The following is a 27,360-nucleotide window of genomic DNA, read 5'->3' on the forward strand; positions in this document are numbered from 1 at the left end:
AGAGAAGTGTTCTCAGTGGCTGCTCACCATTACGGAACTTCATTTTCCTAGGTTATGTTAACACTTTCTTGAAGGTCTATCTTACGTTTTGCCAGGTTTTAATGTCCAGGATTTTGACAGGTATAGGGAAATGTTTAATTATTATGCATTGCATCCAGAGAAATATAGAGCTGGATCAGGAATGACCTGGTGCTTGCACAGGGGACCTTTACCTTTTTATTTATGAGTGGTGAAATCTTTTCATATGCATACGGGACACAATCCAGACAATGTTAAAGACTTTGAGGTCCCATTGCTTTCTGTGGCAAAGGTCTGAGAATGACTTCATATAGACACTGAAATCACTGGGACTTTATGAGCATAATCCAGCCATTCTTTTTAACAGCCTTATAAGGTACTTTAGAAGAAGAAGAGTTGGTTTTTATATGCCGACTTTCTCTACCACTTAAGGGAAAATCAAACTGGCTTACAATCACCTTCCCAACCCCACAACAGACACCCTGTGAGGTAGGTGGGGCTGAGAGAGTGTGACTAGCCCAAGGTCACCCAGCTGGCTTCGTGTGTAGGAGTGGGGAAACAAATCCAGTTCACCAGATTAGCGTCCGCAGCTCATGTGGAGGATTGGGGAATCAAACCTGGTTCTCCAGGTCAGAGTCCACCGCTCCAAACCATCGCTCTTAACCACTACACCACATAGTACATAGGTGAGGGGCTAAGGGATAACAACTTGCCTTAAACCACCTAGGGAGGATGGATGAAATCTGAGCCAGAGATGTAATGCTCATAACTCATACTATTTGCCACTGTCTTATACCACCTTGCTCTTGCACACATTTATATATAATGCTTGGTATTGTTTCTATTTTATTGTTCTTAAATGCGACAGCCCTCCAAGCTGTTGGAAAGAACTTAGTAGTAAGATAAATAATACAATTGCAGTAGCATTGGCAACTACCAAACTTGAACTATATCCTGGTTCTGCTTTCTGAAATAAATACAATTAAGTGGCATTGTCAGATAATTGGTCTTGTTTGTGGCAATACTGCTAGTACTAATACTGAGCCATTCATCATTAAAAATTCCCCAAATCCACAGTGACAAAAAATATTATATAGCAATGTTTTTATTATTTTTGAGGGGTGAAGTTCAATATACACAGAACTAGAAAGCATTGCATTTTTAAACTCGACCTCTGGGTTAGTCTGATGAGGTTAAACCTGGCAGTGCACCATAAACAGTAAACTTTCTTAGGCAGGTACTTCTACAATTTCAAAGTAGTCATTGGGCAGAATCACATAACCCCCTTTGCCCGACAGCACGTCTTTTTCCTTCTGAAACTGAACAAGCTCTCGCAGTTTTTCAATCTGTTTCTCCTGACGTCTACATCGCTGTTGTGCAGTCTTAAGTTTCTTCCTCAGTTTGTCCACCTGCTCTTCCAGCTGCTGAATTCTTTTCCTCTGGTGTACCGTATCCTCTACAGTATAGTTGTGATCACAAAATACAGCAATATTATTGGGGGTGTGAAGTGGAGGCATTAACAATCCAATGCTGGGATCTACTAGTCTTGGATCAGTTTGTACGGGTGGTGGAGGTGAAGGAGAAGGGGGAGATGGCTCTTCAGCTGGTTCCTGAGTGCCTTCAGCCTAAAAAAACGACAAGTCAAGAATGGACTTTTAAATTTTATGAAAAGAGTTTGACACGTTTTTAGGCAATAGTGGCAATAGTTTGTTACTTTAGCATAAGGTGTTTGAATATAATTTCACGCCTTTCTGGTTTTCACAATCTGCGTAGTAGCCAGTTTCTAAGACACTCTTTGCTCAACTTGTGCATGCTACATAAAGTTAGGACTGAGTTTGGGAAGGTAAATGCCTGAGTGTGAGAAACTGGCCACACCCAAAGATCTCTTCTGTGGCCATTCCCATCAAGATTTCACACAACCACAGAAAGATTCTGTTGTAGTATGAAAGCAAACTTTATCCATGAGGAAGCGGTACAAAGTGTAATGTACCTCTAAAATTGGTAGAGCTGAGAAGTTCTTCAATTTTAATGAAAGTAAGGATCCAACATCTCTATTTTTCTTTCCAGTTAGTACATCAAGCAGCAAAAACATTTGTAATTAATTTTTTATTATTTCAAACATAACAACACACACAACATTGTACTATACGCTTCATAAACATATGTGTGTCACATTATCCCAAACCTAACTAAAACAAGATCTTCCTTTGCATCTCTAGGAGCAAAAATAGTATGTTCTGATATATTATATCCTCCCATACAAATTTATCCAGGCAACATTTCATTTTTAATACTTTGAATTATGCCAGCTACAAGTATATAGTATTCTGTAATCAGAAAAAACCACATCAGTGCTTTATATTATTGATAAACTACAATTAATAATCTACTTAATATTCTAACATACTAACAAAAGCTTCCCTTCTATAGATTTACTTGACAGTATTTAATTGGCATATATTCATAATATAATTTCCAATTCTCTTGAAACTCTTCCAACGGTCTTTTATTGACAATGTTCGTCAATTTGGCCATCAAGCAGCAAAAACTTAAGAATTCACTCTCCCTCCCATCTGGTGCTGGGAAATGCTCTTCCCTTCCCACTATTTCACTTGGAAATAGTGCTGCTCATACATAAACATGCACATCTGTGAATAACAGATGCTTTAATATTTTAAAAAATCACTCACCTTCACATTTGGTTCAGTGTGGCAAAATATTGTTGGCACAGCATTGTCTTTCAGTAGCTTGTTGTTGCATTCCCTTTTGAAGCAATCTGGAGTAAAGTGTTCCGAACAAATGCTGCTATATTTTGTTGGCTTGAAATTTTTTCTTCTAACAGCTGCTTCCCATTTCTTGCAGAGATCAGGTCTTGTGAGAGGAAATCTACAAATGAAATATAACTTCAGCATCTCTTTTACTTTACTGTGCTTATTAATTTTCAGGAAAATGTCCATCAGTGTGGTGGGGTAGTGGTAGAGTGCAAAGGGTCAGTTTATTGCTGAAAGAAAGCATTGTTGTACACAAAAGCACAGAGGGTATTCTTCCACAGGTCCCTCAACACACCCACCCCAGTGGTAGAGGACACAATGGAGAAGACCAATTCTTTTTAGAAACACAAGAATCGTGATTATTCAAACTTTGATTATGCGATATTCACCTGTGTAGCAGAGATGTGTGTTACCATACACTCCACTATTAAACAAACGTTTTGGATATTATCCAAATGACTCAAACATGAACGAGCAACACTAGAGCTACAATTATAAGCATACTTACTTGGATAGTGATGACACTGAAATCCACAATGATTGGGGTGCGGATCTGGTAAATATATCCCTCCTTTCTTTTACAGTCTAGCATCCAGAAGCACCACCAGCCTCCCATGTTGAAAGGTCAGAATTCACTTTAATTTAATTCTCATTATTTTAAGCCCAATTCTTCTAGCAGTTCTATTCCCTTTCAGAGTTTCCAAGTAAACATTAAGTGTTTGTACAGGGAAAGAAAAAAACCAACCCTGTCATCACTTTATCCAGAATCCAACTGAAGTAAATTGATAAAGCATCAGGACTTTATCAGGTAAGGCAATTTGAATTTCCATCTTTTCCCCTCATTTAAATCAGCTTGCATTGATCATTAATTTAAATGACGAAACAGAAGAGAATTTTTTTACAGATATCATGTAGGCATGAAAGGCGTGTGTGTGTGAATTAAGTGTGCTGGGATGCCTTTTGATTTTAAACAGCTAGAATTCAACAAACTAGATCTGAGTCAGCCAGGTGTGTGCCCTACTATTTACAAACAGAGGTGTTACAGCTATGTTTATTATGGGAGCAATCCTAAAGAGGTCTACTCAGAAGAAAGTCCCATTTTATTCAATGGGGCTTACACCCAGGAAACTGCTCTTAGACTAGCAGCCTATAATCAGTAAAATCAAGAACAAATATTTATACTCAAAATAGTCAACAAATGTTTACTTAACCACAAGGTATTAATTACAAAGTAGCAGACTTCAGATACAAGTAAAAAGAAGCACACAGTTACTAAAATATAAGGGAGCCCTAGCATACAGCTGCGAAACTGCAAAGAAGAAGAAAGATGAAGAAAGAAGAGTTGGTTTTTATATGCCGACTTTCTCTAAAAGGTAGGCCTATCCTTAGATTATGAACACTGCTTTTTAGGAGGATCAGGGGGAAGATGGTTTGAGAAGAAGGGAAGAAGAGTTGGTTTTTATATGCCGACTTTCTCTACCACTTAAGGAAGAATCAAACCGGCTTATAATCATTTTCCCTTCCTCTTCCCACAACAGACACCCTGTGAGGTAGGTGGGGCTGAGAAAGCTCTAAGAGAGCTGTGTCTAGCCCAAAGTCACCTAGCTAGCTTCATATGTAGGAGTGGGAAAACAAATCCAGTACACCAGATTAGCCTCCGCTGCTCATGTGGAGGAGTGGGGAATCAAACCCGGGTTTCCCCAAATCAGAGTGGGGAATCAAACCCAGTTCTCTAGATCAGAGTCCACAGCTCCAAACCACTATACCACGCTGGCTCTACTTATTATTAACAAAGGAAATTGTTACAAATGCAGTCTCTAGTATCTTAAAGTCTTCAGGGAAACAGATTCAGCAGTTGGAAGCCACTAATTATACTGCTGGAGCCTTGAGCAAGTTACATGGGCTTTAGGACAACTGGAGCCTATTATAATTATTATTATTATCAAAATTTATATCCAGGCTTTCTGCCCTCACACAGGTCACCAAAGCAGTTATCAGTTAAAAACATACATGATAAAGTCACATTATAAAACTATTAAAATCAACCCACACACACACATCATTTAAACCAATTAAAAGCAAAGATATATACAAAGATATAAAAACGGCAATTAAAACACTGGTAAGGAAGGAGGAATCATTATAAATGCTAGAAAATGTTTTGAATTTAAAAAACGATAAGGGAATAGTCAAACATCTTGGAAGAAATTGAAATGCACCTTTGGTACCTGTAAGCATAAGAAAAAGTTTTATACAACAGTGCAACATTTGTGGCATTTCCCCACACTTTTGAGACCCTGGATTCAGAGAGACAGCAGGTCTCGTCCCCCCCATCCTAATAGGAATGGTAGCCTCCAGATGGGACCTGGGGATCCCCCGGAATTACAGTTTATCTCCAGATTACAAGAGATCAGTTCCCCGGGAGAAAATGGATGCTTTGGAGGGTGGACTCTGCTGCATTGTACCCTACCGAGGTCCCTGTCCTCCCAGGCTCCATCCCCAAAACTCCAGTTTCCCAGCCTGGAGTTGACAACTGTACCTGCCCATCCCCTGCTGGTGGCCAGGGGGACCAGGCAACCCTACATCCTAATGTAGCTAGCCAGTCATGAATTCCTTTAGTCTGTGGATTGCAGGGAGTTGTGCAAGGTTACCATCAGAGTCAGCAAGAAAAGCAGCAAGGAGCAAAATGATAAATACAGAACAAAAAGAGAGGGGTATTTGAAGAAAAAGGGGAGAACTGGGAAACTATGGTACAAAACTATACTACAAGGGAAAAGGGGGTGAGCCAACATAGCATACAGGTTAGACTGCCATAATAGGAGCTAGGAGACCCAAAGTCAAATCCCCCCTCTGCCATAGAAGCTCACTGCGTGACCTTGGGCCAGTCACATACTCTTCGCTCAAGGAACCCAACTCACAGTGTCATTGTAAGGACAAAATCGAGAAGAGAATGATGTTGTACGCAGGATATATTGTAAGCAGAGTATGAAAATCTAAATTGGGTCCCTAACCTTTTTGAGCCCATGGGCATCTTTGGAAAGGGTGGTGGGCACAACCACAAAATGGCTGCCACAGGAAGTGGAGCCAACCACAAAATGGCCATCATGGGGTACAGCATCCCATACAGAGGAAAGAGAATAAAATCAGTAGTGTGGTGGCAGTGTCTGCCAAATAGGGTTGCTGGGTCCCTCTTTGCCATCAACAGGTTTTTTGGGCGGAGCCTGAGGAGGGTGGGGTTTGGAGCGGGGAGGGACTTCAATGCCATAGAGTCCAATTGCCAAAGTGGCCTTTTCTCCAGGTGAACTGATCTCTGTCGCCTGGAGATCAGTTGTAATGGCAGGAGATCTTCTGCTATCCTACTGCCAATACACCATTATTTAAATCAGATCTCTAGTGGCCAATCAGTAGCCTTGCTGAGTAATACCCCTACTCAACACCACCCACTTTCTAAAAACCCTTGGTGGCCACCAAGAAAGGTTTCAGCGGGCACCATGGCACCCACAGGCATCAATTTGGGGGCTCCTGATCTAAATGAATAAAAGAGGCCTGTGGTGTAGTTACAGAGAATTAAGGGGATAGCTGTGGGGATGTGTGCACACAACAATGAATGTGTGTGTGTGGGGGGGAAATAGGAGTCTTGTAGCACTTTAAGAAAAAAAACCTAACATTTTATTCCAGGATAAACTGACTACGGTGCCTGAAGAAATGGGTTCAAGCACCCAATACTTTGCATCGGGATATGATTTCGTCAAATCTTTGAGGTTCTGCAAGGTTCCTTGTTTATTTGTGCTAGGGTGGGGAAATACAAATAGGGTGCTGCTGACCTGTGGTGGTGGTCGAGAGAAAGAGAAAACTGTAATCAGTGCAATAAAGGAAGCTGCGAGGAATGAAGTGGAAGTCTACGGTGCTACGAAGAAAAGGAAGCTGAAGCATGGAGATGGGGTTGCCAGGTCCCTCTTCGCCACCGGTGGGAGGTTTTGAGGGTGGAGCCTGAGGAGGGCGGGGTTTGGGGAGGGTCTCCATAGAGACTCTGCAATAGAGTCCAATGGCCAGGGCAGCCATTTTCTCCAGGTCATCTGATCTCTATCGGCTGGAGATCAGTTGTAATAGCAGGAGATCGCCAGCCACCACCTGGAGGTTGGCAACCCTACACAGAGAGCAAGAAAACGTTCCATTGATGGAGAATGTGCTTAGTACTCATTGAGCTAACAGCTGTTCTTGTGGCACTTCAGAACAAACAAAAAATGGTTATTGTTGCAGGAACTTCCATGTTTGTGAAACAGCTGAGAAAGTTGACACCAAAATAAATCTGTCGGTCTTTGAATGTTCCAAAAGGACGCTGTTTTTGTTGTTCCCTTGATTAACGGGGGCTATCCATCTGGGCTTTAAAAATCTGTGCACCTTTTTTAAATTATTTCTATTAATAAAATAGTGATGTGAGTCCCACTTGATTTTTAAGCAGCTCTGACCAAAGACTGGAGTTGTGCGCTCCAGCCAGCGACGGTTGAACAGAAGACCACGCGCGTCCACACTTCTTCCCGCCAATAAGGGATATCCCTTTTTAAAAAAAAAACCGACGGAATGCGCACGCGCGACTTAGCTCCGCCTTTTTATTTCTTTAAGGCCGCTCGCGATACCTTTTTTTTAAGTTTCGATCAACGTACCGGGGTGGCGCGCATGCGCTCAAGCGCCACCTTTCCCCTCCGGTGCGGGGAGTGCGCAGCCTCCGTTTCTCACCCGCTGGAACGGGAGGGAGCGCGGGCGCGCGCGCTTCCCCTCGCCCTCCCTCCCGCCTCTGCCCCCACCGCCCCTTACTCACTTGTGGAAGGAGATGGGCTTCTCTTTGTCGTATCGATTCCGGCAACGGTAGGCAGAGCAGGATTGCACCATCCTCCCGTCGCCGCCGTATTTTTTCAGGAGCTCGAAAACCCTCTTATAAGGTCGTGCAGTTCCCAGTACCACAATGAAGCGTTCGCGTCGCTTTTCTCTTACAAAAAACTAAAAATTAAAACGAAGAACGACATAAACTGGATGTGGCCTCTCCCGACTTCAATATGGCGGTGCCAGCTTCATGCCAACTCTCGCGAGAGTTCCACATCGCTCTGAGCTGATGGTCAACGCCCCAACCCCCGACGTTTGGGTGCGGCGCGTCCCTGCGCGGAATGGCCAATAGGGAAGAGCGGTTCGTGTTTTGAACCCGCCCATTTTGGCTCTTGAACACGTACGTGCGTACGCTTGCGTATTGGCTTCTATCTCATTTCCAAAGGGCTGATACGGAAAGGAGGTTTTCCCTCTGCGTCTACAATAGTTACTTTACACAATTTTAAAAGTGGAAGGAGAAAAGGGAAGATTGCTTAGTTTGTCCATACTTTTCCCTAGGAATGTATTCTTATGTGCTCTTACTGAGCCTCATTGAATTTAGGGGCGCTTACCCTTAGATGAAGGATATTATTTCTTGATATTTGAAGTTGCAAGAACATTTACACTAAATTATTTGTATGTATCAAGCAGTTCCGAGTACGGTCTCCAAAAGAAGATCCCTGGTTCAATCCCTGGCATCTCCTGCTAAATGCACCAGGCAGTAGGTGATGGGAAAGATCTCTGCCTGAGACCCAGGAGATCCAGCCTGAGTAGACAATACTGACCTTGATAGACCAATGGTCTGATTCAGTACAAGGCAGCTTCATGTGTTCATATACCTGGTCACATTTACTTTGGGTGCAAGCCCCATTGAATATATTGCGGCTCACTTAGATCAGCCTGTATTTTATTTATTTATTTTATTACAGTTTTACCCGGCCCAAAGGCCAGGCTCAGGGCAACTTACAAAGTCCAGAACAATAAAATCACTGAAACCTTAAGATATAATTTAAATACATTTTAAAATAACACTAATCATTTTTATTTCTTTAAGAATTTATACCCAGTGCCCAACTGCATATGAGACGACTTTGAACAAAAATGCAATAATGACTCCTTAGAAATAAATATGTTTTACAGAAGAGTAAATTGGGTGAGCCAGAGCTCACTTCATCAAATCTGTATAAAAATTTTAAAAATGCATTTCAGTAGCAAAAACCATAACCTAACCTATTAACTCTTTTCAAAATTCAACACCCCCAAGATAAGAGTTGCAAATATTCATTAGCTAACAGTGTAGCAGTGTGTGGGTGGTGGTTCTGGCTATGATTGATAATCAGCTCCTCTTCACAGAGAGGATGATTAGGATGGGTGTAGTCCAGTGGTAGTACTGAAGATACACCTAGCATGTTAAGTAATTCCATTGCTCCCACACAATAAGAAATAAACAGCAAGTGAGATTTTTCAATCAGTCTTCAGTCACCCCCTCCCATTGCTCTGCCAGCACCACCTCTACCGTCAAATATCTGCTGCAGTTACACTTATCCCAAGAGCTGGTCCCAGCAGTTAAAGCCAGGACTGGTGACATTATCTGCCTTATACTTGTTCACAACTGCATGTATGGCATCCTCTGCCCTCCGTAAAGGTGTGTGTGGGAAGAGAGAATAAAGGGAGGTAGTTGTGAATTTCCTGCATTGTGCAGGGGGTTGGACTTGATGGCCCTGGTGGTCCCTTCCAACTCTATAATTCTATGATTCTAAGACATTCTCAGCTGAAATTATTCTGGTTTGGAACTTCTTAGATGGCAAAGAGCAGAGGGCTCTATTTACATGAATCTTCCAAACACATGATGAAGTAAAGTGCTTCTAATAGGAACATGGAGCACATATATGAAATGTTTACCACCTGATCCTACATTTATGTTCCTGTGTCAGCACTGTCCCACTTTGGGGGCTATAGCCGCGAGGATGGAAATGGTCCAAAATATTTTGGTCCAAAGGCCACACTGAGACAGAGGGCTGGGCGAGGGCAACATCTTCCCCATTCTACAAGGACTGTTGTTTCAATACTGATAAAATTGGTACCAGCCTCTCTACCTCCTCTGTCACCGTCCCTCCACCACTCCATCTTACTGATTTGTCCTATGATCCTCCTTTCTATGCCACACTTGCCCCAGCTACTGTAGGACTAGTAAAGGGGTATAGATTATCCCCTTACTGATAATGGCTCCACATTACTTTAAGGTAAAGTAGTCCCCTGTGCCAGCACCGGGTCATTACTGACCCATGGGGTGACATCACCGTTTACTAGGCAGACTATATTTATGGGGTGGTTTGCCATTGCCTTCCCCAGTCATCTACGCTTTACCCCCAGCAAACTGGGTGCTCATTTTACTGACCTTGGAAGGCTGACTCAACCATGAGCTGGCTACCTGAAACCGACTTCCGTAGGGATTGAACTCAGGTCGTGAGCAGACCTTTTGACTACAGTACTGCAGTTTACCACTCTGCGCCACAGGGCTCCTACACATCTCTTTAGGCATGCCTTATTGACTTCTGTGCACACCATCAGAGGCACAGAGCTGACCTGGGCACTTGGCAACCTCTGATGTGGTTGTATGTTTTTTTTCAAAATCTTTTCATGTGTCAGAGGAAAACAGTCTATGGGCTATAGTTCGGAAGCTCCTGATCTACACAGTAGGGGCAAAATGATGTAGCAACTTGTTCATATTTTCCCCCTGAGTAGCACAGAATCCCTGTTAACCCTAGGTGTTTATAGCAGCACATGCATTTTCTTCAAATGCATGTGAATATGGTCTAAAAGTCTCTGGGCGTATGAAGCTGCCTAATACTGACCTTCTATGCGCAAAGCACGGGCTGAGCTACGAATTCAGAGTGATAAACTCTAGTTACACACTAACAATGCAGTCCTAAGCAGAGTTACACCCTATTAACTCAGCCTATTAACTGCAATGGACTTAACAAGGGTCCAACTCTGCTTAGGGCTGCGCTGTAGCTGGACTTTTAGGAAAAGCTACAGAGGTGTTATGACCATAATAAGTAATCTTAAATAACTACAACAAAATAATCTATGGCCAAGTTCTTGTCTATTACAACATTGTTGATACACTCTCCTGCTAAGAATTAATGTGACAATCTCACAATTTTACTAGTGGCATAATTTTATTTTATCAATCATTCTTAAATTGTTATTGATATGTGAATTGTGATTTTATTTTATGGCGAGGGTTGCCAGGTCCCCCCTAGCCACCGGTGGGGGTTGCAGGATTGCCAAATCCAGATTGGGAAAGTCCTGAAGATTTGGGAATGTAGCCTGGGGAGGAAAGGGGACACAAGTGGGACACAATGCCATAGAATCCATCCTCCAGAACATCTATTTTTGCAGGGGAACTGATCTCTGCAGTCTGGAACTGATCTGTAATTCTAGGGGTTTCCCAGGTTCCACTGGAGGCTGGCATCCCTATAATGACTAAAGACCTCTGAAGGCGCTTATTGTTGATAAAGAAAGGGAAATAACACTCCATATCCAATGACATCAACAGCCTTAGGTGCACCTCACTGCATAAAACCAGTCTATTAGTTGCATGGATCTCGGAGGATGTTACAACTGTTATTCACTACTTATTTCATTAATATCCTGCCTTTCTCCCCAACAGGGATTCAGTGTAATTTACATTGCTCTCTTCTCCATTTTATCCTCATAACAGCCATCTCAAGTAGCATAGGTTGACAGTGTGCGACTGGTCTAACGTCAGCAACCTGCTATGCAAGGGTGGGGTTAAAATATTGGACTCCCAGATTCTAGCATGGTGTGGTGGTTTAGAGCAGTGGAGTTTAATCTGGAGAGCCGGGTTTGAGTCCCCTCTCCTCCACATGAGCAGCGGACACTAATCTGGTGAACTGGATTTGTTTCCCCACTCCTCCACACGAGGCCAGCTGGGTGACCTTGGGCTAGTCACAGCTCTGTTAGAGCTCTCTCAGCCCTACCTACTTCACAGGGTGTCTGTGTGGGGAAGGGAAGGTGATTGTAAGCCGGTTTGAGTCCCTCTTAAGTGGTAGAGAAAGTCAGCATATAAAAACCAACTCTTCTTCTAGTCCAACACTAGGTCCACAGAGAAAATATATTTAATATTGAGCTGTAAAAGTGCTGCATCTATCACTATAACTTGCAAATGTCTACCATTGAGGGTCATGGTGGGGCCAAAAAGGAAATATCAGTTCTGCAAATTGCAGGATCTTAAACTGCAATCCTATGCATGCTTATTCAGATTAGCCTAATTGAACCTAATGGGATTTATTTGCATATGACTGTGCCAAAGTACACTGGAAATGATGGGTGTTAATCTTGGCAGGGCTGTACAGGCAGCTGACCGATCAAAGAATGACAGGGTTTCAAGGGTAACCGCAGAAAACCTCATAGGGGAAAGGGGCCAGTCCTCCCATCTGACCCTTGGCCAACATGATCATAATTATGGGGCAATCCTTCCCACTGCCATCGTTTTCTTGGAGGCAGACCCTTTCTCATTGTGTACAACAGTGGTTCTCAAACTTTTTGGGCCACCGCCCACTTGGTTCTACAAACTCAACCCCAGCACCCCCTACCCTATCCAACAACACAGTTGAAGGGGCCCACCTCTAGCGCCCCCTGCTGCCCCCTTGCCTCCTAGTGCCCCCCCAAGGTAATCTCACTGCCCCCCAGGGGGTAGTACTGCCCATGTTGGGAACCACTGGTGTACAGCTAAATGAAGTACAAGGCCCTCCCCATCACAACCGAGAAAGTCCTGCAATTTCATGAAGCCCTTAAAAAGATGGCAAAATTAATTTTCCTGGTGTAGTGGTTAAGAGTGGTGGTTTGGAGCGGTGGACTTTGATCTGGAGAACCGGGTTTGATTCCCCACTCATGAGCGGTGGAGGCTAATCGGGTGAACTGGGTTTGTTTCCCCACAGGGTGTGTGTTGTGGGGAGGGGAAGGGAAGGTGATTGTAAGCAGGTTTGAGTCTCACTTAAGTGGTAGAAAAAGTCAACATATAAAAACCAATGGAGCGCAAGACCCTCCCCATCACAACCGAGAAAGTCCTGCAATTCCATGAAGCCCTTAAAAGGGCGACAAAAATAATTTTCGCCCATGGCATGGGTTCTCAACAAGGGAGGAATTCCCCTGGGGGGGCGGGGGGAAATGTTAGGGTTCCAGATGGGGGATTGGGAACAGTATTCAGCAAAGTGTGATGTCCTGTAGATTATGTACAACCTGTAAAACTGCAGTTTGTTTTTAATTTTGAGTTCGAAGGGGGAATTATATTCTGAACTACGGTGAAAGGGGGGAAATGGAGCAAAAAAAAAAAAAAAAGTTGAGACCCATAAGCCTTATGGCAGCAAAACCTCCCCAAGGGCGAAAACGCAGGTTTGGGCTTGGATTTGCCACTCTCTGAATCCCCCCATCCGAATTCTCAAAACCCTGCATGGGGGCCGATCTTTCTTTCTTTCTTTCTTTCTTTCTTTCTTTCTTTCTTTCTTTCTTTCTTTCTTTCTTTCTTTCTTTCTTTCTTTCTTTCTTTCGAGTTTTGAGAATGTGGCTGCGGGAAACGCGCATTTCGAGAGCGGCGACTCCAAGGCAAAAACCTCCCTCCCCGTGCGTTTTGGCCCCCCGCCTTTCTGGAGCATCGCAGGGCGAGAACAGGCGCAGCTCGTCCCGCCGGAGGGGCGGCTCGGGTTTTTTCCCTGCCGGCTGCGCGACGGGACGCGCGGTCCAGCCGCTGGTCTCGGGAGGGGGGGGAATCCTTTCCAAGTATGTTCACCCCCACCAAAGAGCTCCCACGGTATATTCGCAGTGGGTCGCCGCGTTAGTCTGTCTGCAGGAGTAGACAAGGGCGAGAGTCCAGGAGCACCTTCAAGCCTACCGCAAAGATTTTCCGGCAGGGTAGGAGCTTTCGTGAGCCGCAGGCTCACGAAAGCTCCTACCCTGCCGGAAAATCTTTGCGGTAGGCTTGAAGGTGCTCCTGGACTCTCGCCCTTGTCTACTCCCATTGCATGCATGCGTGGGATCGCGGGGGCGGGCCCCCCCCCTCCGCCGAGCGGAGCCTAGAGGGCAGTGTGGCCGCCGCGGCCGCAGCCAGGAAGGGCGGAGCGGCAGGAAACCGCTCGGGCGAGGCGGCTTGACATCAGTTCCTCCGGCTGGGCGGGCGAGGAAAGAGTTGGCTTCCTCCACGTCGGGGCCGCCAGCCGCCAGCGCCGGCCGCCCCGGGGCGGGAGACGGCGCGCCCCCGCCGCCCGTGCAGAGCGGCAGGGATCGCCGCCGCCGCCGCTGCTGCTTTCCCCGAAGGCAGGTCCCGCGCCGGTCGGAGGGCTCCGCCGTCCCGCCCAGCATGAGCGGCGGCGGGCGGAGCGGCGCCCGGGCGGCGGTGAAGATGGAGGCGGCCCCTTTCTACGCCGAGGAAGGGCTGGAGCTGCTGCCGGACTTCGCGCAGCTGCCGGGCTTCGGCGCCGCGGGGCTGGAGGCGGCCGAGGAGAGCGGGGCGGAGCCGCACAAGCTGCTCCTGGCCGCCAAGAAGCCGCCGCCGCCGCGGGACTTGGCCGGGGCGGCCGCCCCCAGCGCCGCGCCGCCCCCGTCGGGGCCCTTCCCCTCGCTGCGCCCGGGCCCCGGCGCCTTGCAGCCCCTGCTGAAGCTGCCGGCCGCCGCCGACCTGGAGCAGCTCCTCCTCCAAGCCGCCGGCCCCGTCCCGCCCAGCCCCGCCGCCGCCGCCGCCGGGGGGGCCCCCTTCCTCTACCGCCCCCCGCCGCCGCCGCCGGCCCCGGTGACCCAGGAGCAGGAGGGCTTCGCCGACGGCTTCGTCAAGGCCCTGGCCGACCTGCACAAGCAGAACCAGCTGCTGGGCGCCCCGCCGTCGCCCGCCCCCCACCCGGCGGGGCCCTGCTGCCCCCCGCCCCGCCCGGACCCCGCCGCCGTCTACACCACCCTGGGCGCCTTCGAGCCGGCCGCCCCGCCGCCCGCCGCCGCCTTCTTCGCCCGCCTCCCGGCCCCGCCCGCCACCGACGAGCCGCAGACGGTCCCGGAGGCGCCCCCTCCAGCCCCAGCCGCCGCCGCCGCGGCGCTCTCCTCGGGGGACTCCCCGCCGCCGCCCTCGGCGCTGTCCCCGCTGGACGCCGAGAGCCAGGAGCGGCTGAAGGCCGAGCGCAAGCGGCTGCGCAACCGCATCGCCGCCTCCAAGTGCCGCCGCCGCAAGCTGGAGCGCATCGCCCGCCTGGAGGAGAAGGTGAAGGCGCTCAAGGGCCAGAACGCCGAGCTGGCCGCCACCGCCGGCCTGCTGCGCGCCCAGGTCAGCCAGCTGCAGGGACGCGTCCGCAGCCACCTCTCCAGCGGCTGCCACATCAACGCCGCCCCCGGACCCACCCCCGGCGGGGAAGGAGCCGCCGAACCCCAGACCAGCGCCTGCTGAAGCGCGCCAGCCCTGTGCAGAGAGGGGGAGAAAGAGAGGGGGGGGGAGGCGCTCGCCGCCTGGCTTTGCAGGGGGCAGAGAGGGCGACCCATTGATCCCAGGGCCCCCACTGGGCTGCGGACTCTCTGGCTCCTGAAGGGGGGGCCTGGCGCTCAGCTGCCAAAGGGATGGGAAGGCTGGACGCGGGAAGCGGCCTTCTGCTGAATGAGACCTTAGGTCCGCCAAAGTCAGTCCTGTCTGCTCAGGCCGTTGGCGGCTCTCCAGGGTCTCGGGCAGAGAGCGTCTTTCGCGTCGCCTACCTGCCTAGTCCCTTGAACTGGAGAGGCCGGGGATTGAACCTGGGACCTTCTGCGTGCCAAGCAGGTGCTCTACCCCTGAGCCACGGCCCCTCTCCAGGGTCTCAGGCAGAGGTGGTTCACATCACCTACTTGCCTTGTCCCTTGAACTGAAGCTGCTGGGGATTGAACCTGGGACCTTCTGCAATGCCAAGCAGATACTCTACCACTGAGCCACGGCCCCACTCCATGGCTCTCCAGGGTCTCGGGCAGGGGTCTTTCCCATCACCTACCTGCCTGGTCCCTTGAACTGGAGAGGCCGGGGGTTGAACCTGGGACCTTCTGCAGGGCAAGCAGAGGCTCTGCCGCTGAGCAGCAGCCTCTCCCGTGTATGGAAAGGTTGGGAGAAGAGTCTCCTGTGCCAGGCATACCTGCTCCCTATTCTCCGCTCCAGTCCAGTGCTGGGAGGACCCGTTCAGCCCTTGGAGAGGAAGGTGTTATAAAGGCGGGGGGGGGGGGGAAAGAGATGCTCCGCGAAGGGACCCAGAGGGGCAAAAAGAGCCGCAATAAGAAACAATCTCCGCTTTGGGGACACTTTTCCAGAATGAAGTTTTGAAGAGCGCACAGCTGTCAGCCTTGAGAAAAGTCTCATTTGTTTCAAGCATCTCCAGAAACCAGTTTGCTGCAAAATAATGAAAGTGACCAGTGATTAGTAACCAGGTGGTGGTGGTGTTTCCAGGACCTCTGAACAAATACCGAAAAAGAAGAGTTGCAGAGGAAAAAGCAGTGGTTTTGAGCTGCACAGGTCGAGGCCCTTCTGGCAGTCCCCAGCAACCTGAGGAAGCCCGAGGCCGAATCTTGCAGCGAGTGATCTTCAGAAAGATCCGGAGCTTGAAAATGTGCTCGCTTTCCCAGTTTCTCCCCTCCCACATGCTTAAAAAGAAAAGCTTTGCAGATAAAAGATACCCGTATTTATGGCCTTTGTGTCTGTTGTTGCTGGAAGTCCAAAGATCTTTTCAAACAGCTCGCCTGACCTTATGGTGTGGGCAGAGGTTATCTTTGCTGAACACTTTGGGTCTTTAGATATTTTTGAACTTCTGCTTTGTGGTGGACAGAGATTAGAGCCTCACTAGCTTTTCTGCAAGGGGGACCAGGGATTGTTTAACACTCCAGTGTCTGATTGCAGGCTTATTTATTGCTTTTCAGTAAAGGATATAGGTTCTCAAAGATGGATTGTAAATGTCTGACAAGGTGTATTTACATTGCGGAAATTGCCAGGCATTTCAATAGACTTGTAGTATTTTTAGAAATAATTCCTACAGTTTGCCAGTGGATGCTTTTGTGAAATGTTTCTCAAGAATTGGAGAGGTAATTGTAGCTAATAGCAGGGCTAATTCAGCCTTGTTTACAGAGAGAGTTTTATTTTCCTGCTTATAGAAGTTTATTGAGTTGCTAAAAGCTTGAAAAAGCCAAAATCTAGATATCTAGGAAGACTTTGTATATACTATATAAATGTGGCAGAAGTTGAAGTTGTTTTTTCTTGGTACTGAGAGAAGATGGTTAGTTTGCTGTACAAAAAAAAGTTTCATTTGCAGCTGAGGATTTCAGAAATGGGGGAGCATTTTCCCATTATGAATGATTAATACTGCAACAGAAAAGAGTTCGCCACATAAAATTGATATATTTATTTAAAGATTTTTGTGTTAAGAAAATACGTTTTATTCCTAAATTTATGAGCTTCATATTTCTTGTGTCACCGTAGAATTGGAGCATTGGCAGGCTTATTTATTGAAACTTTTACGATGTCAACTTTTATTTTTATAGCAGATGTATAAGAGAAATTGTTTTGGCAGAGTAAATAGCTAATGCTTTATCCTTCACTATGTACATTCCAACTATAATGGTTCCGTCTGTGACTTTAGTGCTATTTACAGAAAAGGGCTCAGATTGGATTTTTAAAAGATACAGTTATAATTCCATTGTACTATGTTTTGAATAACTCGTAGAAATGTGGGTAATAATTTTTCCCCAGAAGAACTGTGTATAAACTATTTTCTTGCTCTGTTTCATTGTAAGGTATTTTCTAGTTCTAAGGGTGGGAGAGTAAGAAGAAAATTCTCAAGCCTTGTTTCGAAGGAACTACCGGGTTGGAACAATTAGCTGGATATTGAAGTGGGATCATAAACTGTTGTCTCCAGTGCATTTTAAATGGAAGGTTTTATATGTTTCCTAGGCAAAACGTGTCATGAATGAGTTTTAGTTTTTCAGACGAGAAAGGCACATAGCTTGGATGAGTTTCCAAGGACAGTTTTTATTGAGTCCTGTGCCTCTTAGGGTAATTTCGATTTTCAGTTTTAAACTCAAAGGATCCTTGCAACATAACATTTGCCTGGGAATATACCTGTGATAACTTACAGTACTGTGTGCAGAGAGAACCAAGTTGGGCTGCTGACCTCCAGGTGGGGCCTGGGGTTCTCCCGGAATCACAACTGATATCCAGAGTACAGTGGCCAATTCCCCTGCAGTAACTGGCAGCATTGGGAAGGCAGCGTCTGTAGGATCACATCTCCGCTGACCTGTCTCCCTGGCACTGCTACCAAATCTCCAGGAATTTCCCAAGCTGAATTTGGCAATCCTAGAGTAAAGGCAAAATTATTTTTGTCCCCATAAAGAGTGACTGCGACAATCCTGTTTAGTAAACAAGCTTGAAACAAATGTACTAGGACAATAATATCCTTTGTCTAGGTTTGTAGGAGGCTCAGCTTGCTTTCAAATATAATTGGTAATTCTTTCAATGAACTTCTATTAAATTACCAACTCTTTGTCAATATTATTGTCTGTTACATATCACCTTAGCTGTTAATTGTTGCATTCATGCGTTGCTTAGTTTTGGGAAATAAGACAAGCGCATAACCTTTATTTCTTCAGTTTGTGTCAGAAAAAGCGACATTTTAACAATATAAATGTTTCAATTAAAGGGTGTACCTTTTTGAGACGATACAACAGGAAGAGGTCTATCTGATTCATCAGCAATGCCCTCATCCTCCCCCCCCCTTTTTTTTTGCTTCCCTCCTTTTGATTCTTTCCAGTTCCTGCTTTGCGTGTGGCCAAAAAAACACAAGTATTCAGGTAGTATAGTTTGAAATGAAACTTTCCAGCTAAAGCCTCCAAAAGATATAAGCTCCTGTTGGACGACTCACTGGAATGACTATATTTCGAACAAAGCTGAAAATGCCTGGTGTCTCCATCTTTCCCGGCAGGCTCTTGTTCTAGAATTATTAAATCTCAAAATAGAGCTTTTTTTAAAAAAAAATCTCAGAATATATTGGAGTCTCACAGGAACAATAGCTTACTTCTGTACTTCTCTAAGGCTGCAGAATAACTCTTGTTTCAGTTTGAGTCTGCCACTGTGTTTGTTACTATCGCCAGGGCTGCATGCTGCCTAATTTTTGCCAAAAAGCAAATTGTACCCCTTGGAATATCTGCAGTGTTCTGGGCTTTCAGTAGAACAGGCTGTAAAATATTGCCTGTACTTTTTAACTCCGAGTGATCTTTACCCCAATTTCTCTGAACATAATCCATCCTGGACATAGCTGGTTCGTTTGTCCCATGTTTATAATAACGGTCTTTCTGTATTTTTACCAGCCATCCTGCCAACATCTTTGTAAGCCTGTTTTAATGCTGCTGTGGCTCATGGGCTGCGTATCTGATTTCTGCTCAAACTACCAAACATTTTGATCTGCATTCTGTGCCTCCCCTTCATTCTATATATGTCCTGTCTTGGCAAAAGGTATTTTGAAATTATACACCTTTTAAGCGATACATTTCTCGTTTGTCTCCCCATCTACTTGCCTCTTCTGATTTGCTTTACATGTCTGTATGGATGGCTGCCATAACTTTATAATTTAACTGTTGCAGTTTAGATAACCTTAAGAAAACTCCCCAAAGTAAAGTTCCAGACTGAATGGTACTCACCTGCCTTAGAACGTCAGTAGATAAACATTCCATGGTTTCTAGTGACCTTGATGGCTCAGGTGATTTGCATTTGTAGAACTAGAACGGAGTTCCTCTGCCAGTGGAAAGGGATGCCTTTGGGGAAATTTTAAATCTTCCCTAGGATAGAGAGAGGGGTCCATTGACAGTTTGGTTTTCCTGTACAGCTAGTATGAACTCAGGTAGTAATTCACATGGGTGTCCTACTAGAAGGGCTGACTAATTTGTTGCTAACTTAGTGGGTGATGATGTGTCACAACTCCTACCAGATGCCTTTTTTAACCCACCGATGTGGTCGTTTTGGCTCTTGCAGAATGTTTCCAGCATTGGCTGGAAGCCAGGGTTCAGGTATTGGCTTCTTCTTTAAATGCTCGTGATGAAAAGCTTTCATTGAAAGACAGGGGATGGCGCTCATTTTTGTAGCAAGTATGTTCTTCAGAAATGGTCCAGAACTGGGTTTTAAAGCTGCAGCCAAGTGAATTGTTGAGGCGCTTTCCCAGTTTAACCAGTGCTGAACCGTTGGCTTGAATGATAATGGCGTGACACATTTCATTTGAAAGTAATCGAAAGCAGATCGGTAAAGATCGAACAGCATGTTGCTAAAAATATGACGTGACTTATTAAGGGGAAGCTTTGATGCAGAGAGCCTTAAACACTTTTACATTTCTTTTTCAGTTGCGGAGGTTTTACATGTGTGCTCAACTCTGCCATTAAAACCAGCAGGGTTTTTTTAAAAGAAATGCTTGGCTTTTCTTGGAACGTTCGCTTGCTTTTTATGTTACACCCAGCATACATTTTAATAACCTTTCCCTGGAGTGAAAAGTTATGTTAAGCATACAGAGACATCTGAAGCTTTTATTGTAACTTCTTGTTTTCTGCTGCAAACTTGACTCTTTTTAGTAATACCATGTTGTTATTTGTTAGAGTGATACCAAATATTGGTCTGGATCTATAAGTCTGGAGATGTTGGTTGCCGTTTTAAGGTAATTTCTGTGCAGATCATTTTCAGTTGTTGACAAAACTTCTTAAATTGGTAGTAATATCCTGAACATACCTCTTATCCTTCATGTGAAGAAACGTGACTTGATCACTAATCCTAATTTCACTTCAGATATGAAATGTTCCCAAACTGGCATGCAGATGCAAATATACAATGCATCCGCATTTTTAAGGTAGAATAAGGGGATATAAGAAGACTTCAGGCATATGACTCCATAGTGCCTGTGCGGAAATAATCCTTGAGATGTTAACTGGCAAAGCTGAGTTCTCTTATGGGTAGGGCTGTTTGAGAATCCAGTTGCAAGATTATATGGTCTTGTTCTGCCAGAAGACTTTGAAGGAGGGGCTGGGAGAATATTTCATTTTAAAGCTTTTTGTACCACTGGTCAATTAAAGAATGTGCAAAGCTGGTTGTGTGTGTTAAGTGCTGTCGAGTCGCTTCTGACTTACGGCAACCATATGAATTAATGACCTGCAAAACATCCTGTCATTAACAGCTTCGTTCAGGTCTTGCAAACTGAAGGCCTTGGCTTCCTTTATTGAGTCTTCCTTTATTGAGTCAAAAATTAAAACTAAAAACAAGCAAGTTGAAATAGCAGTACATGACGAACATAGGCAACAATCCTGAGAACACTTTTATGTGACTATGCTAAAGGAGGGTGATCCACATCTTGATATTTAACCTGGTGGACCATGCAAAACAAACCAACAAACATTCCAGCAACCTATAAGTTTTAGGTTGAGCTAGATCTCCCTGTTTCTACTTGGTCAAGATACAAACAGGATCTTGTTAAAAGAAGTAAAAGTTTTATAAAGAAGTTAAAGACTTGGTGTACATTTGATGGTGCTGGTTCTGATAGCATACTGTAATTATTGTAGTTTGGCTGCTTTCCGTTGAATAGTAACTGAAATCTAAATTCCGGTTTTTTGCCCCTTAAAAAAAATCTTGTTCCGGTACCAGCAAGAGAATAGTAATAAGTAATAATAGTCTGCATTGATACGGTCTCTGTGGGTCTACCAGGAGCCGAAAATATACCATGTCCCCGATGAGTTTTAGCAATGAGTGATCGTTTGATAGCTGTAATGAAACAGCTTTGGAGTAAATTGGGATTAATGGCTTGAAATGGAATGCAAATGCCTGTGTTACTGACAGAAAGCATAAAAGCACCACATTTTCCTTTTTTGTAGCTTTTGTTCGGGACTCCTAAGCAAACTTCCTATGCATGCTTGGAAGAAAGCCCTGCTAGGTTCAAGGGGGCATTCTTACAGGTAACTATGCATAGGTTTTTGGTGTCTCAAAAATGGCAGGACAGACAGTGATCTAAGCCCTACTGGGAGGAGTTCAATAAATGATTTGTAAAGGTTATTTATAATGATCTGCCAATTAGTCATTGGATATACTTCGCTTCCATCTGTAATTAAAATAGAAGCCAGCATATTCAAGAGGAATTGCAGTGTGGTAGATTGTTGGGCGTGGGATGGAGAGAGGAATCTGTGTTCAAATCCCAGCTCACCCAGGATGAAGCTCACTAAGTAACCTTGGGCAACTATCTGTGTCAGCTTGACATACCTCACAGGGCTTGTGCTAAGACAAAATAAGCGAAGACAAAACAAGCAAATCTCACGTATGCCTTTGAATGTTTTGGAGGAAGAACAAGATGCAAATGTGAAACAGAATTACGTGACACAACCATGCTGTCCCAAGTTCTTTTAACAAAATCAAGATTGAAACTACATTCTTCAGATGTTAAACATTGTTGAGATGGCAGGGTTAATTGTTGGGAGTTCTGCCAAACTGCTTTCCTCCCAAGGCGGGGAATGAGTTGATATTACTTTTTTTTCCCCAGTGATGCAGAAAGTCTGGCTAGCCTTCTAAAATATCATTTTCAGCGCTGATGTCTTGAGTATTGTGGTTAATTTCTATTCACTGCTGATTAAGTGGTAGGTCAGTGCAAATAGATTCTTTGGACTGTAGCCACTGCGGAAAATATTTTGTGTTTGCCCATAGTGGGAAAGCATGGATTCAATCTCTTGCATTATTTTACGTTGTTAAACGATGACTCCTAATTTATGTGCACATTTAATTTTAATTTATGTAACGAAATCCATGTAAGAGTTGCTATAGATACTGTGAGACTTGAGTAAACAACACTGAAGTCTCTACACGCTGGTCCCATTATCTTATCTTTCTACAACACTATCGTATCTGGCTTCTTCAGAAATTTTAAAAATTTGTCTTAGTAAGTTCTAATGAGGGCAGTGAGGACCAGTTTGCAATTTGGCAGGTTCATGTGGCAAAGCTTTTCCAGTATGCCACTTCAGGCTGTGGGTGTATGGTCTGGTTTATACACAAAGCAGAATGAGATGGCAGAATACTGAAGTGGTAGTGCAGACTGTACTACTTCAGGAGAGCCAGTGTGGTATAGTGGTTAAGAGCAGTGGTTTGGAGTGGTGGATTCTGATCTGGAGAACTGGGTTTGATTCTCCACTCCTCCCCATGAGTGGCAGAGGCTAATCTGGTGAACTGGATTTGTTTCCCCACTCCTCCACTTGAAGTAGGGGCCCCGTGGCGCAAAGTGGTAAGCTGCAATACTGCAGTCCAAGTTCTGCTCACAACCTGAGTTCGATCCCGATGGAAGTCGGTTTCAGGTAGCCGGCTCAAGGTTGACTCAGCCTTCCATCCTTCCGAGGTCGGTAAAATGAGTACCCAGCTTGCTTGGGGATAAAGGGAAGATGACTGGGGAAGACACTGGCAAATTACCCCATAAACGAAGTCTGCCTAGGAAACGTTGGGATGTGACATCACCCTGTGGGTCAGGAATGATCTGGTGCTTGCACAGGGGACCTTTACCTTTTACCACGTGAAGCCTGCTGGGTGGCTTGGGCTAGTCACAGCTCATAGAGCTCTCTCAGCCCCACCTACCTCACAGTCTGTTGTGGGGAAGGAAAGGTGGTTGTAAGCCAGTTTGATTCTTCCTTAAGTGGTAGAGAAAGTCGGCATTTAAGAACCAACTCTTCTTCAGGTGAAAGATTACATTTTTTTCAGATTTGGCTCCATTCTTTGTAAGTGGAAGTACTAGCATATCATCAAAAGAACTAGGTTAGAGACTTCCTCCCAGATACACTGTTCTTTTTTTTAATCTTTTTTTTTTTAATTGCTGGGAAATCTTGCATAGGCGAGCATTAAGAATATGACCCCTCCCTGTGAAGTATGAAATGGCTCAGCCCAGAATGACCTCCGTACTGCCTCAGAATTATACGATTTCGTTTTTCAGAATGTATAGAACCGTTCTGAGTGTGTGTGGGGGGCTTAAATGGTTGAATGTCCCTCCATAGAAAAAACTCCATGTACCTAGAAAGCTCTTGACAGGTCATTTTTCTGTATGAAATGAACCCCACCCACCTGTGTACTTAGACTGAAGTGGTTCCAATGTGGTAAAAAATGTCCCATTTGATTCTGCTAAATGTATATAAACTGTTCCATTGGCCATGCTGCGTGATTCAGTCATCAGAAGTCATCCCTGCCCACTCTGGTATCTGCTTGAACAGCAAAAGGGTTGTCGCATTGTAACATCTGAGCAAGTCCCTGTTATTTATCACACCTGTAACCAGGCTTTTCTCCAAGGATATCAAGAAAGCATAAATGGGGGGGGGGGTCTTCTGTTTCATCTTGGCAGCCATCCTGTGAGAGAAAGTGGGGGATTGACTGGCCCAGAGTTGCCTCATGAATTTTTAAGCCTGTCAGGGAAGTCAGACCCCAGGTCTCCTTGGTCCAAGACCTGTGCCCATTCTTTGGAACATAAAAAAAACCCTGTCTTTTATTCATGTTCCTGAATTCACCACTGTCCATTTCCTCTTCATTCTTAAGGATTTTCAGGAGGAAAAACTGGTCATTATTTAGATTTGTGTAGCAATTGCAGTGTATAAGGTTGAAGGCGTCTGTTCTCATTTTCTTGGCAAAAATCTCTACCCCCCCCACTCCTTTTTACCTAATACAGTCTTTGTACAGGAATTTTCTTGTTCACTTTCATTGGCGTTTTAGAATAACGTTCTGTACATTCACATTGATGTTAAAAAATCCTGTTTTGTAGCTTCTGAGTTACAAACTGGCCATGCAGAGGAGCGTGGAGGAGAGACTTGAAACTTCTCAAAGGGGAAATGCATACTCTGTTGGGTGGGGGGAAATGCTCACCCATATGAGACCGCAATGATGCGCCTCAAGATCAGGATATTTCTAGATGGTTCATCTGAGGTCTTTCAGTCACAAATGCTGAAATAAGTGCCTGTAAGTGAAAGGTAACTGTAGACAATGACAGCAGGGGAAAATCCCAGTTTAATTGGGTGGGGGGAGCAGCTGTTTAAGAAATGTTGAACAATCTGCTGTGTTTAGTACAGCCTATAAATCTTTTGATCTTCCAAATTATATCAACTAGGGATGTACAGCTGGGTATTGGGGTCAAGATAATGTATACTAAAGGTGCAAAGCGTTTTCCCCATACTAAAGTAACTTTAGGCACCACCCCTAGCCAGCGTGGTGTAGTGGTTGAGAGCGGTGGTTTGGAGCGGTGGGCTCTAATCTGGAAAACTGGGTTTGATACCCCACTCCACCACATGAGTGGTGGACGCTAATCTGGAGAACCAAGTTGGTTTCCCCACTCCTACACATGAAGCCTTGGGTGACCTTGGGCTAGTCATAGCTGACTTAGAGCTCTCTCAGCCCCACCTACCTCACAGGGTGTCTTGTGGGGAGAGGAAGGGAAGGTGATTGTAAGCTGGTTTGATTCTTCCTTAAGTGGTAGAGAAAGTCGGCATATAACAACCAACTCTTCTTCATCTATCCAACTTTTCGCATGGTGTGTTTTTCAGTTTCTGCATTAGACAGAACTTTTTCAGGTTTTTCTCACGGGAGTCAGAATTGAACTTGAGGTTGGTTCACCCATGCATGTTTTATTGCTTGATAACTGTGACATCAAGTGACAACTTGTGAGTGTAGGTTCTCATCTTATGAATGCTGAGGGTTTCTGGCGGTGTGCTGTGGTCTGTGTATATGTTTACAGCAGCATAAACATGGAGAGTCTTTGGGTGGGGAGGATTGTAAATGTAGTCTTGGCTTACTGTCTTTGAACAACGTCCCTCCCTGTTATAGCTTAACTACTGGTGTGTGTTTTTGCAGTGTTTACCTAAAGCCATGGTAACCCCCATACTGGAGTGTAATCAAGTAAAGTTTTTAAGTGCAATACAGATGATGCTGTGTTTGGTATAGCAAAACCTGGATTAACAGGGTGTTCCAGTGTCTTTGAACAAGCATACACACCATTCAGTTTCAGAACTAGTCTCCAGTGGAGGTGCTGTTCCTTAAATATTGTGGAATCCTGTGTCTTGAGTGTCATGCTAGAAAAGGCTGTATTCATAACAATCGTAATTTAACAGTATCAAATAGTGGCTAGCTGGCAGTCTTATTGCGTGGTTGGCTCTCCCATGGGTCTGTAAAACAATTGGTGGTTGAGGAGTGCAGCCCTAGGCTGACTTGACTGCTGGGCGTTTCTCAAGAGTTGGCACAGAGATGCACTTTTTTTTTATCTTGCATTGCAGAGGAAGCATTCATTCAACTATTCTTTCAAAATTGCAGCATGCATCCATTCCACATTGCAGTCTTAGATTGCACCTGAGATTGTAAAGGTATTCCCCTGTGCAAGGTATTCCCCTGTGCATTGGTGCTTTCCCCTGTGCATTGGTCATTCCTGACCATGGGGTGATGTCACATCCCGATGTTTCCTAGGCAGACTTTGTTTACAGGGGGGTTTGGCGTTGCCTTCCCCAGTCATCTACACTTTACCCCCAGCAAGCTGGGTACTCATTTTACTGACCACAGAAGGATGGAAGGCTGAGTCAACTTGAGTCGGCTACCTGAAACCGACTTCTGTCAGGATTGAACTCAGGTCGTGAGCAGAGCTTTCCACTGCAGTACTGCAACTTACCACTCTGCACCACGGGGCTACTCCTGAGGTTCTAGATCACTGTTTCCCAACCAGGGGTCCATGGACCCCCAGGGGTCCGCGAGAACTAAATTAAGGTCCGCGAAACAAAGTTATAAACCCATAATAAATTAATATTTTCAATTAAAAGTTATCTATTATAAAATATATATATTCAAATATAATTCTAAGTTTAATGTTTAACTAACAGTTATGATTAAAGTTTATTTTCAAATTTCCGGAATTTTTATTTTGAACCTTGGGGTCCCTGCACCGAACAAAAAAGTCCTAGTGGTCCCTGGTCAAAAAAAGGTTGGGAACCACTGTTCTAGATACATGAAAAAGTATTTTCCTGAGTGGGCTAGAAATGTCATCGCAGCAAGCCTAGATGTTCTTTGGGCCAGGAATATTGTTGCAGAACAAGTTATCGTACAGTGACAAGTTCCTCCAAAACCGAGGAATTGTGATTTAAATTCCCCCGACTACTATACAGGCGGCATCTGTAAGACATCTTCCATTCTATAATGATGCGTACAAAAGTATGTATGTATGCAAGTACAAATGCAAACAGCTATTTTGTGCTCACACAGAAATAGTTTGTAACTTTAAAGAAAGTCTGTAAAATACAATTGGATCCTAAGGACATCTGTGTGCTAGTTAAGTACCGTTGATTTTCACTGAAGGTAAACATGCTTAGGATCATGCATAAGGGTTAGCAGTGAAGTTCTAGTTCATGGTTTCTGCCTCCCCCTTTCACCTTTGGCAACGAGTGCTTTGGAAGAATTGTGACCGTGGGCAGAAAATGACAGATAATAAAACATAGATCTTAATAAGAACTAATCCGTGGGAGAGGGTAGGGTTAAGTAAGATGCTGAAGTACTTATTACTAAGGGTTTTTACAAAAATGCATTGCTTCCACTTACTTAAATGTTTTCTTTGCTCTTGATTTTGTGTTTGTGTGTGACTGCAGAGGTTAAATGCTATACTTCTTAACTGAGTTGTTATGTAAATCGGTG

The 27,360-nt window shown here is 45.0% G+C and overlaps 2 protein-coding genes across 2 annotated transcripts; one reads left to right on the plus strand and one right to left on the minus strand.

The window, feature by feature from the left end:
- Nucleotides 1-1,209: 1,209 nt before the first annotated feature.
- On the minus strand, nucleotides 1,210-7,745 carry THAP1 (THAP domain containing 1). Its single transcript, XM_056847855.1, has 3 exons — nucleotides 7,609-7,745; nucleotides 2,709-2,904; nucleotides 1,210-1,643 (listed from the first exon to the last, which is right to left on the minus strand). Exons 1-3 carry the CDS (start codon nucleotides 7,677-7,679, stop codon nucleotides 1,248-1,250), a joined length of 663 nt encoding a protein of 220 aa, XP_056703833.1. The 5' UTR covers nucleotides 7,680-7,745; the 3' UTR covers nucleotides 1,210-1,247.
- A 6,286-nt stretch (nucleotides 7,746-14,031) lies between these two features.
- LOC130476937 (transcription factor JunD-like) lies at nucleotides 14,032-15,102 on the plus strand. Its single transcript, XM_056848948.1, has one exon. The coding sequence runs from the start codon at nucleotides 14,032-14,034 to the stop codon at nucleotides 15,100-15,102; it is 1,071 nt and encodes a 356-aa protein (XP_056704926.1).
- Nucleotides 15,103-27,360: the final 12,258 nt, after the last annotated feature.

Source organism: Euleptes europaea, chromosome 4 (genome assembly GCF_029931775.1).
Source record: "Euleptes europaea isolate rEulEur1 chromosome 4, rEulEur1.hap1, whole genome shotgun sequence".
NCBI lineage: Eukaryota > Metazoa > Chordata > Lepidosauria > Squamata > Sphaerodactylidae > Euleptes > Euleptes europaea.